Genomic DNA, 22,547 nt, shown 5'->3' with positions numbered 1-22,547 from the left:
TTTTTTGACATGCATCAATTATTTTTAAAGCTTATCAGAGCATTTATAAAGTGATAATAAATTAATTTTTTAGTCTGCATTATTACTTTTAAATTTTGTCGAAGCATTTTAAATATGGTAATAAATTTCTTTTTTCACATGCATTAATTACTTTTAAAGTTTATCGAAGCATTTTAAATATGATAATAAATTTCTTTTTTCACATGCATCAATTACTTTTAAAGCTTATCGAAACAATTAAATATGATAATAAATTTATTTTTTGACATGCATCAATTATTTTTAAAGCTTATCAGAGCATTTATAAAGTGATAATAAATTAATTTTTTGGTCTGCATTATTACTTTTAAATTTTGTCGAAGCATTTTAAATATGGTAATAAATTTCTTTTTTCACATGCATTAATTACTTTTAAAGTTTATCGAAGCATTTTAAATATGATAATAAATTTCTTTTTTCACATGCATCAATTACTTTTAAAGCTTATCGAAACAATTAAATATGATAATAAATTTATTTTTTGACATGCATCAATTATTTTTAAAGCTTGATAATAAATTTATTTTTTGACCTACATTAATTACTTTTAAATCTTATCGAAGCATTTTAAATATGGTAATAAATTTCTTATTTGGCATGCATTAATTACTTTTAAAGCTTATCCAATCATTTTAAAACCATCTTCGATGTCTCTGTAAAATATTTATAGAAATACATCATCAATCCTATTAGCTTTTTGCATGCAGTCAAGAAATTTTCTTCAGTATGTTCTTGTGTACAAATGACTCATTTTGTCGCAATCTAATTGCCTTCAAAGTTTATCGTAACATTTTTAATTCACTCTGTATATCCCTGTCCATTTATCATCAAAATTTGTCTTCAAATCTATGACCATAATTTTTATTTTTGACTAATTTTAACATTGAACCTCAATACTTATTAATTTGATCCTAAATTAAAGGAACTTAACTGTAATTCACTTTAAAATCTGTTGAACGTGTTACTTTTCAGTTCAATGACTTATTTTATTACTCTTTCCTTCTGATACATTCATTGATCTGAAAAACTATAATTATGTAAAAGAATAGAAAAGGAAAACTGACACATCTGAATAATTGACATTCCTTCGTTTGTTTCCTCTTGAATAACCTTGAAATGTGAGTCACTATAACTGACTCTTTGAAAGTAAAATAAAGTGTCTTCATTGTAAAGGCCACAGTAAATGAAGTCGATTTTTTTCCTTGTACATCTACCAATACGATGCCCTTAACCTTGGTCACTATTGAACTATAAACAATAATTCATTGAACTAACATTTCAATAAAAGGAACATGTGGGTTTTAATGTTATGTTTTGTTGAAGAAACCTACATTGAGTGTAAGGCCAGATTATAGATCATTTGCTTCTAAGACATGCTATGTTTTTAGCTCTCAGAGTGGATACTAATTCTTTTGTTCTAATGGACATGGCAACGATATAAAGATATGAAAATGAAATAATTTATTCACAATAATGTAATTTTATTTATTCATTTAATTTTGATTCTATTAATTAGGATGCGGATTATCTCTAGAAAGGTGACAAGGTAAAGATGCCTTATTTTTTATGAAATCTTGAACATTTTAACAAGTAACTAATAATGTGATATCATTTCAGTACTTTTTCCATTTTTTATTAAATTATGTATTTTTATTAAAAATTTCTCTTTCTAATTTTTAAATTTAAAATTCCGGCATTCCATTTAGTATTTAGTACAAATTTCTACTTCCCATTTAGTATTTAGTTCAAATTCCTACTTTCTGTTTCATATACAGTGCAAATTCCTACATTCCATTTGATATTTAGTACAAATTCCTACTTCCTGTTTCATATATAGTACAAATTCCTACTTCCTGTTTCATATATAGTACAAATTCCTACTTCCTGTTTCATATATAGTACAAATTCCTACTTCCTGTTTCATATATAGTACAAATTCCTATTTCCTGTTTCATATATAGTACAAATTCCTACATTCCATTTAGTATTTAGTTCAAATTCCTACTTACTGTTTCATATATAGTACAAATTACTACATTCCATTTAGTATTTAGTACAAAATCCTACTTTCCATTTAGTATATAGTAAAAATTCCTATTTTCTGTTTCATATTCAGTACAAATTCATAATTTCCATTTAATATTTAGTACAAATTCATATTTTCCATTTAGTATTTAGTACAAAATCCTACTTTCCATTTAGTATATAGTAAAAATTCCTATTTTCTGTTTCATATTCAGTAGAAATTCATAATTTCCATTTAATATTTAGTACAAATTCATACTTTCCATTTAGTGTTTAGTACAAAATCCTACTTTCCATTTAGTATATAGTAAAAATTCCTATTTTCTGTTTCATATTCAGTACAAATTCATAATATCCATTTAATATTTAGTACAAATTCATACTTTCCATTTAGTATTTAGTACAAAATCCTACTTTCCATTTAGTATATAGTAAAAATTTCTATTTTCTGTTTCATATTCAGTACAAATTCATAATTTCCATTTAATATTTAGTACAAATTCATACTTTCCATTTAGTATTTAGTACAAAATCCTACTTTCCATTTAGTATATAGTAAAAATTCCTATTTTCTGTTTCATATTCAGTACAAATTCATAATTTCCATTTAATATTTAGTACAAATTCATACTTTCCATTTAGTGTTTAGTACAAAATCCTACTTTCCATTTAGTATATAGTAAAAATTCCTATTTTCTGTTTCATATTCAGTACAAATTCATAATATCCATTTAATATTTAGTACAAATTCATACTTTCCATTTAGTATTTAGTACAAAATCCTACTTTCCATTTAGTATATAGTAAAAATTCCTATTTTCTGTTTCATATTCAGTACAAATTCATAATTTCCATTTAATATTTAGTACAAATTCATACTTTCCATTTAGTATTTAGTACAAAATCCTACTTTCCATTTAGTATATAGTAAAAATTCCTATTTTCTGTTTCATATTCAGTACAAATTCATAATTTCCATTTAATATTTAGTACAAATTCATACTTTCAATTTAGTATTTAGTACAAAATCCTACTTTCCATTTAGTATATAGTAAAAATTCCTATTTTCTGTTTCATATTCAGTACAAATTCATAATTTCCATTTAATATTTAGTACAAATTCATACTTTCAATTTAGTATTTAGTACAAAATCCTACTTTCCATTTAGTATATAGTAAAAATTCCTATTTTCTGTTTCATATTCAGTACAAATTCATAATTTCCATTTAGTATTTAGTACAAATTCATACTTTCCATTTAGTGTTTAGTACAAAATCCTACTTTCCATTTAGTATATAGTAAAAATTCCTATTTTCTGTTTCATATTCAGTACAAATTCATAATTTCCATTTAATATTTAGTACAAATTCATACTTTCCATTTAGTGTTTAGTACAAAATCCTACTTTCCATTTAGTATATAGTAAAAATTCCTATTTTCTGTTTCATATTCAGTACAAATTCATAATATCCATTTAATATTTAGTACAAATTCATACTTTCCATTTAGTATTTAGTACAAAATCCTACTTTCCATTTAGTATATAGTAAAAATTTCTATTTTCTGTTTCATATTCAGTACAAATTCATAATTTCCATTTAATATTTAGTACAAATTCATACTTTCCATTTAGTATTTAGTACAAAATCCTACTTTCCATTTAGCATATAGTAAAAATTCCTATTTTCTGTTTCATATTCAGTACAAATTCATAATTTCCATTTAATATTTAGTACAAATTCATACTTTCCATTTAGTGTTTAGTACAAAATCCTACTTTCCATTTAGTATATAGTAAAAATTCCTATTTTCTGTTTCATATTCAGTACAAATTCATAATATCCATTTAATATTTAGTACAAATTCATACTTTCCATTTAGTATTTAGTACAAAATCCTACTTTCCATTTAGTATATAGTAAAAATTCCTATTTTCTGTTTCATATTCAGTACAAATTCATAATTTCCATTTAATATTTAGTACAAATTCATACTTTCCATTTAGTATTTAGTACAAAATCCTACTTTCCATTTAGTATATAGTAAAAATTCCTATTTTCTGTTTCATATTCAGTACAAATTCATAATTTCCATTTAATATTTAGTACAAATTCATACTTTCAATTTAGTATTTAGTACAAAATCCTACTTTCCATTTAGTATATAGTAAAAATTCCTATTTTCTGTTTCATATTCAGTACAAATTCATAATTTCCATTTAATATTTAGTACAAATTCATACTTTCCATTTAGTGTTTAGTACAAAATCCTACTTTCCATTTAGTATATAGTAAAAATTCCTATTTTCTGTTTCATATTCAGTACAAATTCATAATATCCATTTAATATTTAGTACAAATTCATACTTTCCATTTAGTATTTAGTACAAAATCCTACTTTCCATTTAGTATATAGTAAAAATTCCTATTTTCTGTTTCATATTCAGTACAAATTCATAATTTCCATTTAATATTTAGTACAGTACAAAATCCTACTTTCCATTTAGTATATAGTAAAAATTCCTATTTTCTGTTTCATATTCAGTACAAATTCATAATTTCCATTTAATATTTAGTACAAATTCATACTTTCCATTTAGTATTTAGTACAAAATCCTACTTTCCATTTAGTATATAGTAAAAATTCCTATTTTCTGTTTCATATTCAGTACAAATTCATAATTTCCATTTAATATTTAGTACAAATTCATACTTTCAATTTAGTATTTAGTACAAAATCCTACTTTCCATTTAGTATATAGTAAAAATTCCTATTTTCTGTTTCATATTCAGTACAAATTCATAATTTCCATTTAGAATTTAGTACAAATTCATACTTTCCATTTAGTGTTTAGTACAAAATCCTACTTTCCATTTAGTATATAGTAAAAATTCCTATTTTCTGTTTCATATTCAGTACAAATTCATAATTTCCATTTAATATTTAGTACAAATTCATACTTTCCATTTAGTGTTTAGTACAAAATCCTACTTTCCATTTAGTATATAGTAAAAATTCCTATTTTCTGTTTCATATTCAGTACAAATTCATAATTTCCATTTAATATTTAGTACAAATTCATACTTTCCATTTAGTGTTTAGTACAAAATCCTACTTTCCATTTAGTATATAGTAAAAATTCCTATTTTCTGTTTCATATTCAGTACAAATTCATAATATCCATTTAATATTTAGTACAAATTCATACTTTCCATTTAGTATTTAGTACAAAATCCTACTTTCCATTTAGTATATAGTAAAAATTCCTATTTTCTGTTTCATATTCAGTACAAATTCATAATTTCCATTTAATATTTAGTACAAATTCATACTTTCCATTTAGTATTTAGTACAAAATCCTACTTTCCATTTAGTATATAGTAAAAATTCCTATTTTCTGTTTCATATTCAGTACAAATTCATAATTTCCATTTAATATTTAGTACAAATTCATACTTTCAATTTAGTATTTAGTACAAAATCCTACTTTCCATTTAGTATATAGTAAAAATTCCTATTTTCTGTTTCATATTCAGTACAAATTCATAATTTCCATTTAATATTTAGTACAAATTCATACTTTCCATTTAGTGTTTAGTACAAAATCCTACTTTCCATTTAGTATATAGTAAAAATTCCTATTTTCTGTTTCATATTCAGTACAAATTCATAATATCCATTTAATATTTAGTACAAATTCATACTTTCCATTTAGTATTTAGTACAAAATCCTACTTTCCATTTAGTATATAGTAAAAATTCCTATTTTCTGTTTCATATTCAGTACAAATTCATAATTTCCATTTAATATTTAGTACAGTACAAAATCCTACTTTCCATTTAGTATATAGTAAAAATTCCTATTTTCTGTTTCATATTCAGTACAAATTCATAATTTCCATTTAATATTTAGTACAAATTCATACTTTCCATTTAGTATTTAGTACAAAATCCTACTTTCCATTTAGTATATAGTAAAAATTCCTATTTTCTGTTTCATATTCAGTACAAATTCATAATTTCCATTTAATATTTAGTACAAATTCATACTTTCAATTTAGTATTTAGTACAAAATCCTACTTTCCATTTAGTATATAGTAAAAATTCCTATTTTCTGTTTCATATTCAGTACAAATTCATAATTTCCATTTAGAATTTAGTACAAATTCATACTTTCCATTTAGTGTTTAGTACAAAATCCTACTTTCCATTTAGTATATAGTAAAAATTCCTATTTTCTGTTTCATATTCAGTACAAATTCATAATTTCCATTTAATATTTAGTACAAATTCATACTTTCCATTTAGTGTTTAGTACAAAATCCTACTTTCCATTTAGTATATAGTAAAAATTCCTATTTTCTGTTTCATATTCAGTACAAATTCATAATTTCCATTTAATATTTAGTACAAATTCATACTTTCCATTTTGTGTTTAGTACAAAATCCTACTTTCCATTTAGTATATAGTAAAAATTCCTATTTTCTGTTTCATATTCAGTACAAATTCATAATTTCCATTTAATATTTAGTACAAATTCATACTTTCCATTTAGTATTTAGTACAAAATGCTACTTTCCATTTAGTATATAGTAAAAATTCCTATTTTCTGTTTCATATTCAGTACAAATTCATAATTTCCATTTAATATTTAGTACAAATTCATACTTTCAATTTAGTATTTAGTACAAAATCCTACTTTCCATTTAGTATATAGTAAAAATTCCTATTTTCTGTTTCATATTCAGTAGAAATTCATAATTTCCATTTAATATTTAGTACAAATTCATACTTTCCATTTAGTGTTTAGTACAAAATCCTACTTTCCATTTAGTATATAGTAAAAATTCCTATTTTCTGTTTCATATTCAGTACAAATTCATAATATCCATTTAATATTTAGTACAAATTCATACTTTCCAATTAGTATTTAGTACAAAATCCTACTTTCCATTTAGTATATAGTAAAAATTCCTATTTTCTGTTTCATATTCAGTACAAATTCATAATTTCCATTTAATATTTAGTACAAATTCATACTTTCCATTTAGTATTTAGTACAAAATCCTACTTTCCATTTAGTATATAGTAAAAATTCCTATTTTCTGTTTCATATTCAGTACAAATTCATAATTTCCATTTAATATTTAGTACAAATTCATACTTTCCATTTAGTATTTAGTACAAAATCCTACTTTCCATTTAGTATATAGTAAAAATTCCTATTTTCTGTTTCATATTCAGTACAAATTCATAATTTCCATTTAGTATTTAGTACAAATTCATAATTTCAATTTAGTATTTAGTACCAAATCCTACTTTCCATTTAGTATATAGTAAAAATTCCTATTTTCTGTTTCATATTCAGTACAAATTCATACTTTCAATTTAGTATTTAGTACAAATTCATACTTTCAATTTAGTATTTAGTACCAAATCCTACTTTTCATTTAGTATATAGTAAAAATTCCTATTTTCTGTTTCATATTCAGTACAAATTCATAATTTCCATTTAATATTTAGTACAAATTCATACTTTCTATTTAGTATTTAGCACAAAATCCTACTTTCCATTTAGTATATAGTAAAAATTCCTATTTTCTGTTTCATATTTAGTACAAATTCATAATTTCCATTTAGTATTTAGTACAAATTCATACTTTCAATTTAGTATTTAGTACCAAATCCTACTTTCCATTTAGTATATAGTAAAAATTCCTATTTTCTGTTTCATATTCAGTACAAATTCATACTTTCAATTTAGTATTTAGTACAAAATCCTACTTTCCATTTATTATATAGTAAAAATTCCTATTTTCTGTTTCATATTCAGTACAAATTCATAATTTCCATTTAATATTTAGTACAAATTCATACTTTCCATTTAGTATTTATTACAAAATCCTACTTTCCATTTAGTATATAGTAAAAATTCCTATTTTCTGTTTCATATTCAGTACAAATTCATACTTTCAATTTAGTATTTAGTAGGGAATCTTGTTTTCCATAACGGTTGTTTGAGCGCTGTTTAAAAATTCAGATCAGGTGTAATTTTTGCTGACTTTTAACTTTACTTTATCTTATATAATTAAGTTATGTATTCATTGAAGAAATGGGAATCATTTAAAATTTTAATTAATCAATTCTGTTTGTCATCTAAATGAAAAAAGTAATTAATTTTTGGTATAGGAATTAGTCATTTAATATTCAAGAATGAGTATATATTTAAATATAATGCAAAAAGTAATTATTTAAATAAATCACATATAATCAATTTGTTTTAAAGCAATTTCTACTTCAATAAATGTTTTATTAGGTGCTTAAATATTAGATTGTTTAGGAAGTTAATTTTGATTTTAATAATGGCTAGCTATGAATTACGAAAAGAAATAAACATACTTTATTTAATTATAAATTACTGTCTGTAATTTATCAAATTTAGCTGTTTTACTAATAAATTAATTATCCTGCTTCTTTAAAAAAAGCATTTCATTTTTATTAAGAAATCATTTTTTCAACATAATGTTTTATTTTACAAAACAATTTCACAGTCTTAAGAATCATGCGAAGCTCTAAAATAAATATCCATATTTCTATTTTGCATCATCACAACATTATAAGGTTTTATATTTGATTTTTCTCTGTTGTCTTTACCGGGATTCAGTGCAGAAACCTTTATATTAGTGCTTCACAATTTTCTCGATTTATGAAAATATCATTAGTCTAAAATGATTATCATGTGAAAAAATAAAATCATCCATTAGTTTAAATTAAATGCTATGGCGTAGAAAATGATTTACAGACAAAGTGCCATTGAACATTGTTGTTTGATGAAGAAATTCTGATTAATAGAGAAACTGGTATAAATTTTTAAAAAATTATGAAAGATTTCAGTGTTTAGTCCAAAACATTGTGCCTATACAATACTTCTAAACATTATATCCTGTTGCTGAAACAATAAAATTTATTGTTGTAAATTAAATTGAAGAATATTTTCAAAATGGATTAAAGTCAAAGAAAACATTATATAGAAAAAAATTGATATCATTAAAACCTCTAATTTTTTGAATTTTAAAAATATAATTTATTTATGCTTCTATAATATAAACCGAAATTATTGAGGAAACCACAAATTAATTACTCCCGCCCTGCCTTAAGGCACACGGAAATTTTGAATGATTGGACTCCGCGACAGCATTGATATGGGCCCTGATATAGCCCCAGCCTTAGGAGGCATGTTCCATCCTCAGTAGGAGATTAGCGAAATCCAAGCCGTTATTATACTCTTCTGGTGGTTAGAACCAACCACCATATTGGAGCCGGCACCCTGGCATAGGGGTAGAGAGTCTTCCCCGTGATCTGGGCGTCCTGGGTTCGAGCCCCGGTTTGGGCATGGTTGTTCTTCCGTTGTTCTATCTGTGAGATGCGTGAATGTGCCCTCCTGTAAAAAGGGGTTGTGCAAGCGAATGAGTGATGCGTGAGTAGCAAAGTCGTACTCTTGGCCCTAGTTGGCGCTACTAAAAAAACAGGAGACGCTCCCCCACCGGCTTAAATCACTGTCTTCGTAACAGCGGGCTTATCCATGGCAAGTGCCATAAGAAAAAACAACACCAACCATATTGGAAGCACCTCATGAGTATCGGAGATGCCTCTAATGAGATAAATTATTCATGAGAAAATGTTGCATTTCAGCTAATTTTTAATAAAAAAATTTAAAACGCTTTCTCAATGAGCGTTTACTACCCAAGAAATAACAACGTGCATAATTTGATTGCTTAAAGTCAGAAGTTCTGTCTTGTAGAGCATTTAGGATTTATTTTTCTCTTGCTGCATTACGGAATTTTTAGAGAGCATCCATGCTATACACTATATTACGTTAACGTCCAGTGTTTTGTAAAATTTTAAATCATTATTAAGTAATGAATACTCTAGTATTTTTTTTTTTCATTTTAATAGAATTATTAAAATTTTCATCATCTTGCTATTTTATTCCACTTAGTTGTATAAAGAAAATACATTGTTGCACAGTTATATTGAAAGCTTAATTTCTAAAACTTCATAAAAATTGTAGCGAAATAAACTGATGTTTCCATAAAGCTATTCTTTTTAAGTTTTAAAGCAGTAAAAAGATAAATTTTTGTAATATTATGTTCCGAAATTATTGATGATAATTACTAAAATTTCCTGTTTATTTATAATTTAATACAAATTTAGTTAAAATTTTGAAACATTCTTTTCTCAATGAGTAACTACTATCCATGATTCCCTATATTTGTCAAATAGAACCATATCTATGGTATTCAGAACGACTTGTTTCATCATACGTTGTGCGTCACCCATCATTGAATTACAGATATTATTCAGATTAAAATGTATTGATGAGAATTATACTATATGTTGTATATAACATTTTCTACATTCTATGCTTTGTAAATGACCTGTAAAAAATAGTGTGGCCTCATTTATTCTGAAAAATTGCAGTTTCTTACCAACGAAGTCAAAAAAATTTAATAAACCATTTTTTTTAATAAATCACAGGCTTAGATTCAGATTTAGTGGCTTAAATTGTCTACTTGAATTTAGATATCCGGTCTTTTATAACATTTTTTTTCATACTCTAATTCGTATTATACATTTTTAATTCAATTGTATTTAAAAGCTCATATTTTGCCATTTACACATATGACCATAACTAGTTAATAAGGTATATCAAAGATGGTAAGAAAAAACTTTAAATTATTTTCTTTCTTATAGGAATTATTGTCATATATTAGTGTTCCAATGTCTTTTTCATTCTTAAAAAAGTTTTGTCGATTAATAAATGCACTAATTAACAGTTATTGATATAAATCAGCATTTTTAAAGAAATTTTATTTAAAGTTATTTCAGGAAAATTGAATTGAAAATTTTCATTTATAATCTGCCATATGATTCTAAAATGAAATGAATTCTAAAAACAATTAATCAGTTTCTAAAACACACTTTCAATAAAGTAAGAACTATAAAATAAGATTTTAACAAAAATACAGACATAAAAACGAATTTGTAAAAGCATTAGTATTAATGGAAATATTATTGGAGAATTATAATTTTTAGTTACATTTAAATTATAATTTAGTTTTTAATGAATATTTTGGATTTTTTTTTTATATTATTCATTGTGGCTGAAATTTCTTGAAATTATTTTTCAGAACTTGTTCCTTTCCTATTTTAGGTTGACTTCATAATATTGATAAAAAATAATATTATTTTTTATTTTTTAATAATTTTTTAAAACTAACTCTAATTTAAACCACTTAATTTAATTCACCACAGCTCCAATTAAATTTTCAAAATAGTTTTAATTTTCTGAATTGTCATTTTTACTTAATAAATTAATTAACACTTTGAATTTTAAAATTGAATCATTAACAGTTTTTAAAATCATAAAATCTCAATTTGCAAAAGCATAAAAAATCATTTGAACTTGAAATAAATTAAACTATTAATTAAACTAAAGACATTAGATCCACTAAAACGCTTTTGTGGGCGGAATGCGTTGTTAATTCATCACATTTTTGTTTCTTTATTATTATTTTTCTATGTATCGATCGTTCAAATTTCCATTAGCTCTTACCATTTTAACACGGAAAAAATGAGTCATTTCGAGACGGATTGGTCTTTACGCTAAACAATTAAAAAAATATAATCATGTCTATTTCATATGACTTATGATAGTAAATTCAGTTTAATTAATTAAAAAAAGAGCGAAATGTTTTTTTCTGAATATAACAAAATTCGAAATGAGTGAAAAGATAAGAATGAATTTTTTATAGAGTTTCTTTTTTTAGCAAAAAAGGATGACACAGTTTTCAATCACACATTAACGAAAAATAATGAGTTTAATCATAATTCTAATAAATAAGCTTAAATTTTATATTGCAGTTCATTGGCTATAATAATGTCTTTATATCGTGAAAATTGGTTTAAAATCTTATAAAAATTAATTGTGATTTCAGCTTAAATTATTCTTTTTAAACAGAAAAATAATCCGCTTACCAGACTGGAAAATATTTAAGCCATTTTTTTCATTAACTTTTTTTAATTAATTAATCTGTCGGGGTTTTAGAACATTTAAAGATACTTTCTTCAAATAATTTTTTATGAAACGAAAATTAATTTTTCTGAGAATTTCTTTGGGTTCTTTTTTTAATCATGTTTTTACAAAGTTCCATCGGCTTTTAAAAACTTGAGTTGTCAATTTTTTTAGGCTTAAGTCACCTTCACGGATTTAGATGTCTAAAAAAAAGAAAAATTTTGAAATCTATTAGTTAGCATTTAAGTAAAATAAAAAAAATATGAATGAAGTGCTAAGAAAATACAGTCAATTATTTCCAACTAATTCAAAATATTATGAAAAAAAATGCTTGCCACGTGTTGGAAATAAAAAAATGCTTATAATTTATTAGCAAGGAAAAAGAAAAAAATAAGGAAATAAAAATAAAATAATGAAATCTACAATCCCAAATTTCAAGTTATCATGTGAAAACATTATTATTTTTAAGTCATTATTTGTCTTAATTAATTTCAGTCATCTACCAGTTTAAACCGGTTTTAAACAATAACCGAGACTTTTCTATCGATCCATATTCCTGTCTCACTATCTCTCTCTTAATATATATATATATATATATATATATATATATATATATATATATATATATATATATATATATATATATATATATATATATATATATATATATATATATATTGATTATTTCTTCCGTAAAAAAAACACGAAACGCAGATAGAACATACAATCGAAGCATACACAAACACAGCACTTGCAGAAATCAAAAACTCACGCTCATTCAAAGCATGGCTATTAAGAAATAGCAAAAGTCAGCTAAAAACCTCGTTCTGCGATCAACACTCCAAAAAGACAATTCCCTCAGAGCCTCCCGTAAATAATCTCCAGGCCAGAGTGTGGATTCATTTAGAGGGATTGGTGGTTCTCGAGTCCTAATAAAGATGCAACTACAATTCTTGTATTTTCTAGAACCTTCAATTTTGTCGCCAAATTCATCGCCTGACTGCGCAGGAAAGTGATATTACAGATTCGTGACATCATTTAATTAGCTTTATATTATATCAGCTTCGACAAGATATGAATTCATTCTTCACTAATTCTAACTGGTTTTTTTAACCCTGCTATTACAAATTTAAATCGAGACTTTAATATAAACAATAGCCTTAGTTTCTTGTTCCTTATTGAGAATAATGAACAATTTTGATGGATCCTGTGCAATGCCAATGTAGTTTCATACCTCGGTTCTAATAATTTATTCTATACCTATACCTTTAGAACTTTCATCTTCTATAGACTACTCAAACTTTTTTTGCTGTTACCTGAAACCTTTCTCATCTTTTTTTTTTGCAGCCGAATATGTATGAGAAGATACCCGAAATATAAATATTTGCCTTAATACAAATATTATTACAAATAATATTAATACAAGTATTTGCCTTCTTTGCAGATTGTAGTACGTAGTAGTACTCGTCCAGAAGTATATAGGAAATGCAAATATTAAATTCACTATTTTAAGTTGACTTGAATAATGTCATTTAAAAATATTTAACGAGCTATTCCTTTGTTTAATTAAATGACTTAGGAATTATTCGCAAAAATAGCATTTTTAACTTCTTTTATATCTTTGGATTTCTAAGTCAAAAATAGCATTTTGGAATTAGAGATCATTCCCTTGTGGCAGTCTGCTACGAGTGAGGATCGCACCTGCGACGCTAGGCTCCGTAGCTGCGTAACATAACCACTAGACAAAAGTGATCACCCATGTCTAGAGGCTGTTAACTGGCTTATGAAGCTAACACCACACCCTAAATGGCATGTACAAGTACCGAGTCGTAAGTGTTTACTGTTACATAAAAAGTCTCGTAAGTGATAGATTCTTTTGTATTTTCTGTTCCAAATTGCTTTTTTTATTGAAGAAATAGATATTCTTTTATTTATAAGAAAAGTTTTCGGTTCATTAAAAGAATAACAAATCGTGCACCGATTCAAATAAAAAAAATCATAAAAACCGGAATAATAAAAAGATTCCATTGGAAAGAAACAAAGGAAATTATCTGCAAATAAATAGCTTTAGCTTCGATACGAAGTTATTGCTGATGCAGAAAATATAGTCAACATTTTTAGAATAAATTTTCATTGGCTTTGCGATTTTTCTCCTTTCGATTTTTGAGAATTATTCCATAGTAGATTTTCCACGGTATGTCATTCGTTGTATTCATAAAAGAGTAACAGCGCATTTTATTCCTCAATAGAAAACTCTCGAAAAAAGAATCTTCTGACTCGATAAAAACTCAATGATGATTTATGCTGAAACAAATCCTTCGGTATTTCAGCTTTTGATTTGTCAGTCATATATGTCAAGTTGAACATTTCCTTTTGTTTTATGTTAGAAAAGGAATAACGCTAACGCTAAATCACAAGATATTTACTCATGCGAAACTTATTTCGAAATGTAAATAACTCGCTTTCAGAATGTTGTGATTTTCCTTGAAAGAGATGGAAAATGTTTTTTCGTTTTTTCCCCGAAACTCTACACAACATCTTTTAAGTAATATTTGTCATAAGTTTTGCTTTCAGTTTGAGTTTTCATTCTACATTTTGTATGTATTTTAAAATCTTACTCTGGATTTTATTATATTTCGCTCAAATGCGATAAAGTTTATTTTACATCTTAGTTGAAGGCTGTGTTTGTTTCTACATTGCATGCAGTAGTCTTGTTTCTGCTATTTTAAAAATCAAACCAACACAATGATCTATAATTTTATTTATTATTAATTAGATGTCACATTTTATTTTGGACTTTTATTGTTATTTCACTTCATATAAAAACGCAAAGGACTCTTGAGATACTTAATATATAGGGTGTTCATTAATTATTGACGGGGTTTCCGTACTTCATAACTTTCGAATAAAAAATATTACGCAAAAACCGATTACGTATTCGTAAATTACAACTCAAAGAATTTCATTAATGATATTAAAGTGTAAAGCTTGCACAATTTGCACTTTGTAGGCATTCAGCTGAAGGCGATTATGTATTCGTAAATTACAACTCAAAGAATTTTATTAATGATATTAAAAAGATTAATGAATTTGCACATGGCTGCCCTTCGTGGCTCGTATCACATCGAGGCGAAATTCGATTTTCCTCCAAGTGTTCTCCAGCATTTGTGGGGTAACATTTTGGATCGCAGTAACAATTCTGCGCTTCAGTTCATCAAGGGAGGGCACAGGGGTCTTGTACTCAATGTTCTTGACAAACCACCATAGAAAGAAGCCCAGCGGTGTTATATCTGGTGATCTCGGAGGCCCTAGGATTTTTCCACCTCTTCGCATTGTTGTCACGTAAAATTCTTTGAGTTGTAATTTACGAATACATAATCTCCTTCAGCTGAATGCCTGCAAAGTGCAAATTGTGCAAGCTTTGCACTTTAATATCATTAATAAAATTCTTTGAGTTGTAATTTACGAATACGTTATCGGTTTTTGCGTAATATTTTTTATTCGAAAGTTATGAGGTACGGAAACCCCGACAATAATTAATGAACACCCTGTAGAATGAGCGAATCCATATGATATTCATGTTTTGAATTAATTGTTTGTATAACTTAATAAAATATTTTGACTTATTGAGTATGAACTTTTTTTTTAACTTTCTGGTATTTGAAGTGTAGTAATCGCCAAAAAAAATTGATATTTAGACACTATTTCCACATTTTGCATCTCACCGAGTTCGAAAAATACCATTTTTGGAAACTGTCTGTGACAAAGATAATTAAAAATAACATATCTGGTCAGTGTAACAAATTAGTGTAGCAATTTAGTGTAAACTAATGTGGAAATCTAGTGTAATAAATTTCTAAAAAAATAAATCTAGTGTAACAAAAAACAAATCTACAAATTTAGTGCAATATACCAAATTTCATATATCAACTTCTAAGCGATTTTTAAAGTAATTTTTAGAGTAATTTTGTTCACATAAACATATAATTGTAAAAATTGCGCTTTTCAAATTCAGAGACATTTGGAATGCGCAAATACATTAGAATTGCAAGTTCAGGGTTTTCTTTCTTTTCTTTTTTTATTTTTATTTTTTTTTCCTTGACGGTTACAATATTTTCTCTTTGTGTAACTCGTCTACTAGTAAGATTACATCAACCTAGAAATAATTTCTCATTTATACAACCAATAGTAAAAATTCGGTTTATTAGTTTATGATAGGTAAATTATGTAACAAATTTTTCTGAACTTAGCTTTCATTTCTTATCATGTGGAATTCTGTGGCAAAAGAAATAAGATATTTCCCTCAGCAGAAGTCATCTGTAACTTTTATATGATAACACGCGAGTTCGCAAATTGTACAGACTAAGTCTATGGCAAAGGATACCGACATGCTCTGATTGGTTTAAGCCTTGGCATCTTTTTGGCAGTGTTTTGCCTAAAAAATGCCATACCGAAATATATTTTTATAAAAATAAATAAAATTTGTGAATTTATCCCCCTTCCTATTTTTTACGCTTCACATGTAATATTAATCTGGAACATATACAGCAGGAAAGATCAAATCTTGAAACCTAAATTCAGGAAATATAAAAATTACAATTTATTAAAAATATTTTTTGTGTGTGTTTCTTCTTAATATTATTTTTATATAACTAAACAAATTAACTACGAAATCACATATTTCGTTAAAGCTTACATATTCATACGTTTTGGGCATTAAGTAATCATTTCCCCATATGTACTTGATGGGAAAGTAACAAACGTTCATCAACAAGTTTCAATGACTGCATAAATTATCTAATAAAGGCACAAAAATCATAGAAAAATAAGAATTATTCAATTGCTGCATCATATATTGAGTAATTACTTTCATTTAGTTTTTATACTTCTGTGCATAAACAACATTAGTTAGTTTTATTACTAGTATTATTAGTAAAATTTATTATTATTATTAATAATTAGTATTGGTAGTATTACTAGTAATAATTAGAGAAAACAATTATATAAATAAAAATTAGATCGTGTTGATATTCACTCGTATCTTCCATAAAACTAATGAAAGGTACAAGGTTTGAGCCAAATAAGCGAAAACTAGACTATTATGAGTGCAAAACATTGCCAAAAAGATGCCAAGGCTTAAACCAATCAGAGCACGTCGGTATCCTTTGCCATAGACTTAGTCTGTACAATTTGCGAACTCGCTGATAACACAGCTGAATTTAACTCAACAGTAGAATAAAATTGCTGAGGTGAGTTGTTGCTATACTTACTATCACACATTTTTGAGCTCCTAAAATGCTTTTTTTGCAGACGATTTAAAAATAAAAGTGAACATCGCGTGATATTTCGGAAATTAAACATTCGAAAAGCCATAAAAATATTCCCATTCCTGGAAGAAGCACTGAAGTGGTAGCAATCTTTACAGCTTTTCAGTTTTAAATTTTTTACCATTTTTCAATTTGTTATTCTCAATCGACGTATCGCTTTCACTTTTTAGTTAAGAGCGTTTTCTACCGTAAAAAGATATTGAAATGCATTGGAATTTCTCGTTCTTATGCATAGTTTCTTATAAAGAATCTTACTCGCTAAAATCTTTTCTCTTGGCATAAAAGTTTGAATTTAAAGTAAAATTTGCAATTTTAAATGAAAGAAATGTCGTATTTAAGACACAGAAATTTTTTGTTTAACGTGCTCACAAGTGGAGAAATTTTTGTACACTTAGCCGACAATTCTGTAAAGAGGATCTTTTAATTGAAACCCAAATTTTGGCATATAAATCTATTTTTACCCACATATATATTTTCCATTGGTCGGATTGCTTTGTATAAATCTATTCGATAAAAAAACTGACAACAATAGAAGAATATAATGAAAAACTAAGTAGTTTGGTTATATTAACGTCCCTTTTGAAGCAACACTAGGGTTATTTTGGGACGGACCTCGTCATTTTGAACCGCGGTCAGATGACGAGGACGACACCTGAGCTGGCACCCCCCTCTCCACACCACACCACACCAGCGGGGGGACGTTTGGTCATGACGGATTTAACGTTCAGCAGACCCCCTTACACGATGGTTCTTCGGTGGAATCGGGTCACGAACCTAAAACCCTCCGGTTCCGAAGCCGAGACCTTACCACCAGGCCACCGCAGCCCAACTAAGTAGTTTATTTTTATTTTACTAGATTTACTGTTTTCAATCAAAATGCATTTAGTGAAATTTGTTAGAAATCAATTCTCAACAAAGTTGCAGTTCGTTCATCTGCAAAGTTATAACGAGTTTTAATGTTAAGAAAAAATTTTATATTCAAATTATTACATGCTTGAAAGTGATTATAAATATCAATTGATAGTTAATAACCTGCTTTTACCAATATTATTTACAGTAATTAAAATTCCTTTGTAAGTTTAAAAATCTTGTTATTCACCTTACATTCAAGTTCAAATAAATTTCTTTAAACTTGTAGTGGATGACACTTGATGTTAATACAGTTTTTTTTTTCAAATAATAATTAATTAATTAAATTTGTCCAGTAATTTCTATTTGGTCTCCAAAGTCGCTAAATCCGTTGCCATATCACCAAATGGTCGCCAAGTTTGTCGCCAAGCTCTGAGATTACTGACGCGACACCCGATCATAAATAATATAAGATATATATAAATAATATAAGAAAATAAGTAGGAATTCAATTTTAAAAATTTTGCCACTTAATATTGTAATTCTGTCATATGTATATACATATTTATATTAATTGTAACTATTTAATAAAAAGTAACTAAAATAAAAAAAAAATATGTTGGCCTAAGTAGGAATTAACTTTAAAATTTTTTTATATATTACTTTTTTTATTACTACTAAGTGTTACTTTCCAAACTTCATTTGGAAGTTTTAAATTCTGTAGTAAGAATTCATGCCATGTTTGTCTGCACAACATGAAAAATATCATTTTTGATGAAAGGAATCTAAGAAAGCAATTCTGCATCACTGAGAATTAGCTTTTGTTTTAAAACGTCATCACTAGTTTCATCTAGAAATAAATCGAATACATCATTTCTGTGAATCTGGATCGATCCAGGCATAACTCCTCATCATCACTTGCACAATGCGCTATTTAAATTAATGCAAGCAAAAAACTAATGAAGGGAAATAAATTTTTGAGCACCAGTTTTATTTTCGGTCATTGTTAGAGAAATATTTTTAAAGAGAACATAAAATGCTACGATGATATAAATTGTTTAAACAAATTTTCGTGCTAAATACACGGATTCATACTTTCAGGTGAAAAGTTTGTAAAGAATTGCAGAGAAATTTGAAAATACCAAGCTTTCAACTTAACTAAACAATTCTATATACAAAAAAATTACGTCAAAACAATTCGAATTCGAGATTTTGACAAATCTCTAATTTCCACATTTTATACCTTCCAGAATTTGAAAAACACATTTTTCAAATTATATGCATCTGTCAGTCACAAATACAGCTCAAATACGCTTTGAGCTTGACTTATAAAATTTGATATATAGTCTTTACATCAAATATTTTGATTTCTATCAAATTTTGAGTGATTTCCAGTCAAAGGAAGTCTGTCTATCCGCCTGTACGAATGTGAGTCAACACGATAACTACAAGACAAAGCGCGATACTGAGATTTAATATCTAAATTATAAATCTTGTGCCAAATTGGGAATCAAATCTATCAAAGTGTTGACTTTCTGTCGGTCTGTTGCTTCACAAACATGTAAATGTTATGATGCAGAAATGGAATGACTTAAATATAAGAGATTTAGTATGTATTTTATGACTACAGTTGTAAATCTGTTCTAAGTCATATGTCGGTTTCAAATGGTTGGAAACAACATGCATAAAAGAAAAATTCAGCTTTCGGGCACCTATTATTAAATCCCAACTATTAATCGCCAAAAAAAATCGCCAAAAATCATACGACAGATTCAATAAAAATTCTAAATCCAAGTCATAGAACAATAATGTATTCCAACTGTAACTACTGTATAATATAAACTGTAACAACTGTAACTACTGTCCATAATACCTGTTGCGTTACATATTTACAGATGTTAAGCCAGACTATGAACATAATCTTGTTAGAAATATTGTTGAAACAATTTTTATTATGTCATTTTGGCACTGATTTTAATTTGTAATTTACTTTCTGTATAAAATAAATCACTATTCATTAGCAAGTAATGTAAACTTATTTTCAAAACTGGACCATTCTCTCATTTTTTTTTTCAGATGTAGATTGACTTTGCAAGTGTGAATCAGTTTCTCCAACATAAATCCTCGATATTCTATAGCATCATCCGATTTCACCGGGAAATAAGCTCATTTTACCCTCTGCAGCTCCCATGCATTGGACGGCAAGAAAAGATTTGGATATAAAGATTTGAAAACATGTGTATTCATTCTTCCACGTTCTATTCACACCATCAATGTTTGAGACTCTCCCCCCTGTACTATGCGGCGTCCTTGCCTGAGACTCCATGGCTCCTGCATTCGTGGTAGTGAGCCTGTTCTTGAGTCTCGTGGCAGGAGAGCTCCACCCTCATCGAACCGTCGTGGACCTGAGACGCATGCATGCGAACTACGGCAAGCACGCCTTGGACCCGAACAAGCCCAACATCACCATAGGATTCCTCAGTTCATTTAAGGTGAGAGAATATCGTTACGTTTTCTGTTCATTTTATTTTTTGTCTGAACAAACTAATAAAGGTCATTTGGACTTTCAGTTCAAAATATTGTCACGTAGATACTGTAGTATGGAACGCAATGACACACACAACAAGTAGAACTAAACCAATTTCTTAACTCAACTCAGAGCTGAGAACACAGTGACTGGCAAATCTGCTGCTTTTATACTAGCAGGGAAAGTTCCAGAATACTTTTCTGGAGACAGTAAGAAAAGTCCAGAACACTTGTCTGGTAAACTGAAGAAGTGCCCAGAATCTTCTGGAACAGGAAATAAAGGGAAACATAAAATCAATGAATTAAATATTTACACAAACTGATAATCTCATTCTCTCTAGCGGGATTCGAACTCACAATCTCTTGATTATGAGATCAGTGTTATGACCATTCGGCCATGGAGAGTCGACTGCCACTTTTCAATGCGGCAATATTGTAGCATTTAGCCAAAATGTTGCTGCAAACATTCGTATTTTTAGTCCAAAATATTGCAGTATTTAGTCCATTGCAGCAAACATTCGGACTTTCAGTTCAAACTATTGCAGCATTTAGTCCAAAACATTGCAGCAAACATTCGGACTTTCAGTTCAAACTATTGCAGCATTTAGTCCAAAACATTGCAGCAAACATTCGAACTTTCAGTTCAAAATGTTTCAGCAAGCATTCGGATTTTCAGTTCAAAACGTTGCAACAAACATTCAGACTATAGTCCAAAACAACGAAATTCAACAATTACGTGCATGTAAAAGTTGTATAATATCGTCTCAATAAGTATGCTAATAAATGTATTAACTAAAGCAATGAAAATAATATTAATTGATTGATTAATTGATTTTTTAATTTATTCATTAGAGAAAAATTTGTACGAAAATAAAATCTATACCACTGAAGTCATTTTTTTTCTTTCTTGTGTAAGAAGTATATAAAAAGTATTTATTGTAATCGTTAAAATATTCTAAGTCGAGATTTTGACGAATTTCCATGTTTCGCATCTTCCTGAATCGGAAAAACATATTTTAGGCATTATGTTTGCCCATCTGTCTCAGAGCCCGATACCTCAAAAACGATTTAAAAACGATTTTAAACGATTTAAAAGAAATAAAATTTATTACATGTATTCCAAACCCATTTTTATATTTCTATCAAATTTTGAACGAAATCTATTCGTACAAAACGTAAAGAGTTAAATAGACAACATTTGGTTCATAGGTTTATCATCTAAAATGCAGATTGTTTTCGAATTTTGAAACAAATCTGTCAAAGGGTTAAATGTCCGTCTATATTTTTGTATCCATGTAAATACAATAATTCATAAACTCAATGACTTTTGCAAATGAAATCTATCGTATGATCTTGTTACTAAAACTCTAGTTTTATGTCAAATTTTTGTTATTAGTGGTCAGAAAAAAGCCACCCAAAAATACATACTCGCTCGATAGATTCATTAAAGTGAGTTATTTTCAGCAACAGTTACACCAAAGCTCATTACTTTTTAAGTATTGTTTACCAAAGCCGTGCACATTCGGGGCCTTACCGAAGATCCGAAGTTTTACGAGAAGGATAGGATCGTTATTGGAGAATAATGGAGAAAGTTTTGGAAAGTCAATTGCCGCTATTTTTTTATTTTTATCATTTTTTAGATGATGGGTTAGTAGTGCTTTGAGCAATGCGCTCCAAAATTTTAGAATTAAAGTATTAAAATG

The 22,547-nt window shown here is 27.2% G+C and overlaps 1 protein-coding gene across 1 annotated transcript in view; it reads left to right on the top strand.

Annotated features, from left to right (window-relative positions):
- Nucleotides 1-22,547, top strand: part of LOC129965696 (guanylate cyclase 32E-like) — a 230,856-nt gene that overhangs the window by 28,041 nt on the left and 180,268 nt on the right. The window contains exon 2 of the mRNA XM_056079805.1: nucleotides 20,395-20,810. Within this exon, the coding sequence (XP_055935780.1) occupies nucleotides 20,643-20,810 (168 nt within the window). The 5' untranslated portion in view covers nucleotides 20,395-20,642. The remainder of the gene's footprint in view (nucleotides 1-20,394; nucleotides 20,811-22,547) is intronic.

Source organism: Argiope bruennichi, chromosome 4, assembly GCF_947563725.1.
Source record: "Argiope bruennichi chromosome 4, qqArgBrue1.1, whole genome shotgun sequence".
NCBI lineage: Eukaryota > Metazoa > Arthropoda > Arachnida > Araneae > Araneidae > Argiope > Argiope bruennichi.
Note: the sequence above shows the minus strand (reverse complement) of the source record. Positions and strands in the feature narration are given on the sequence as shown.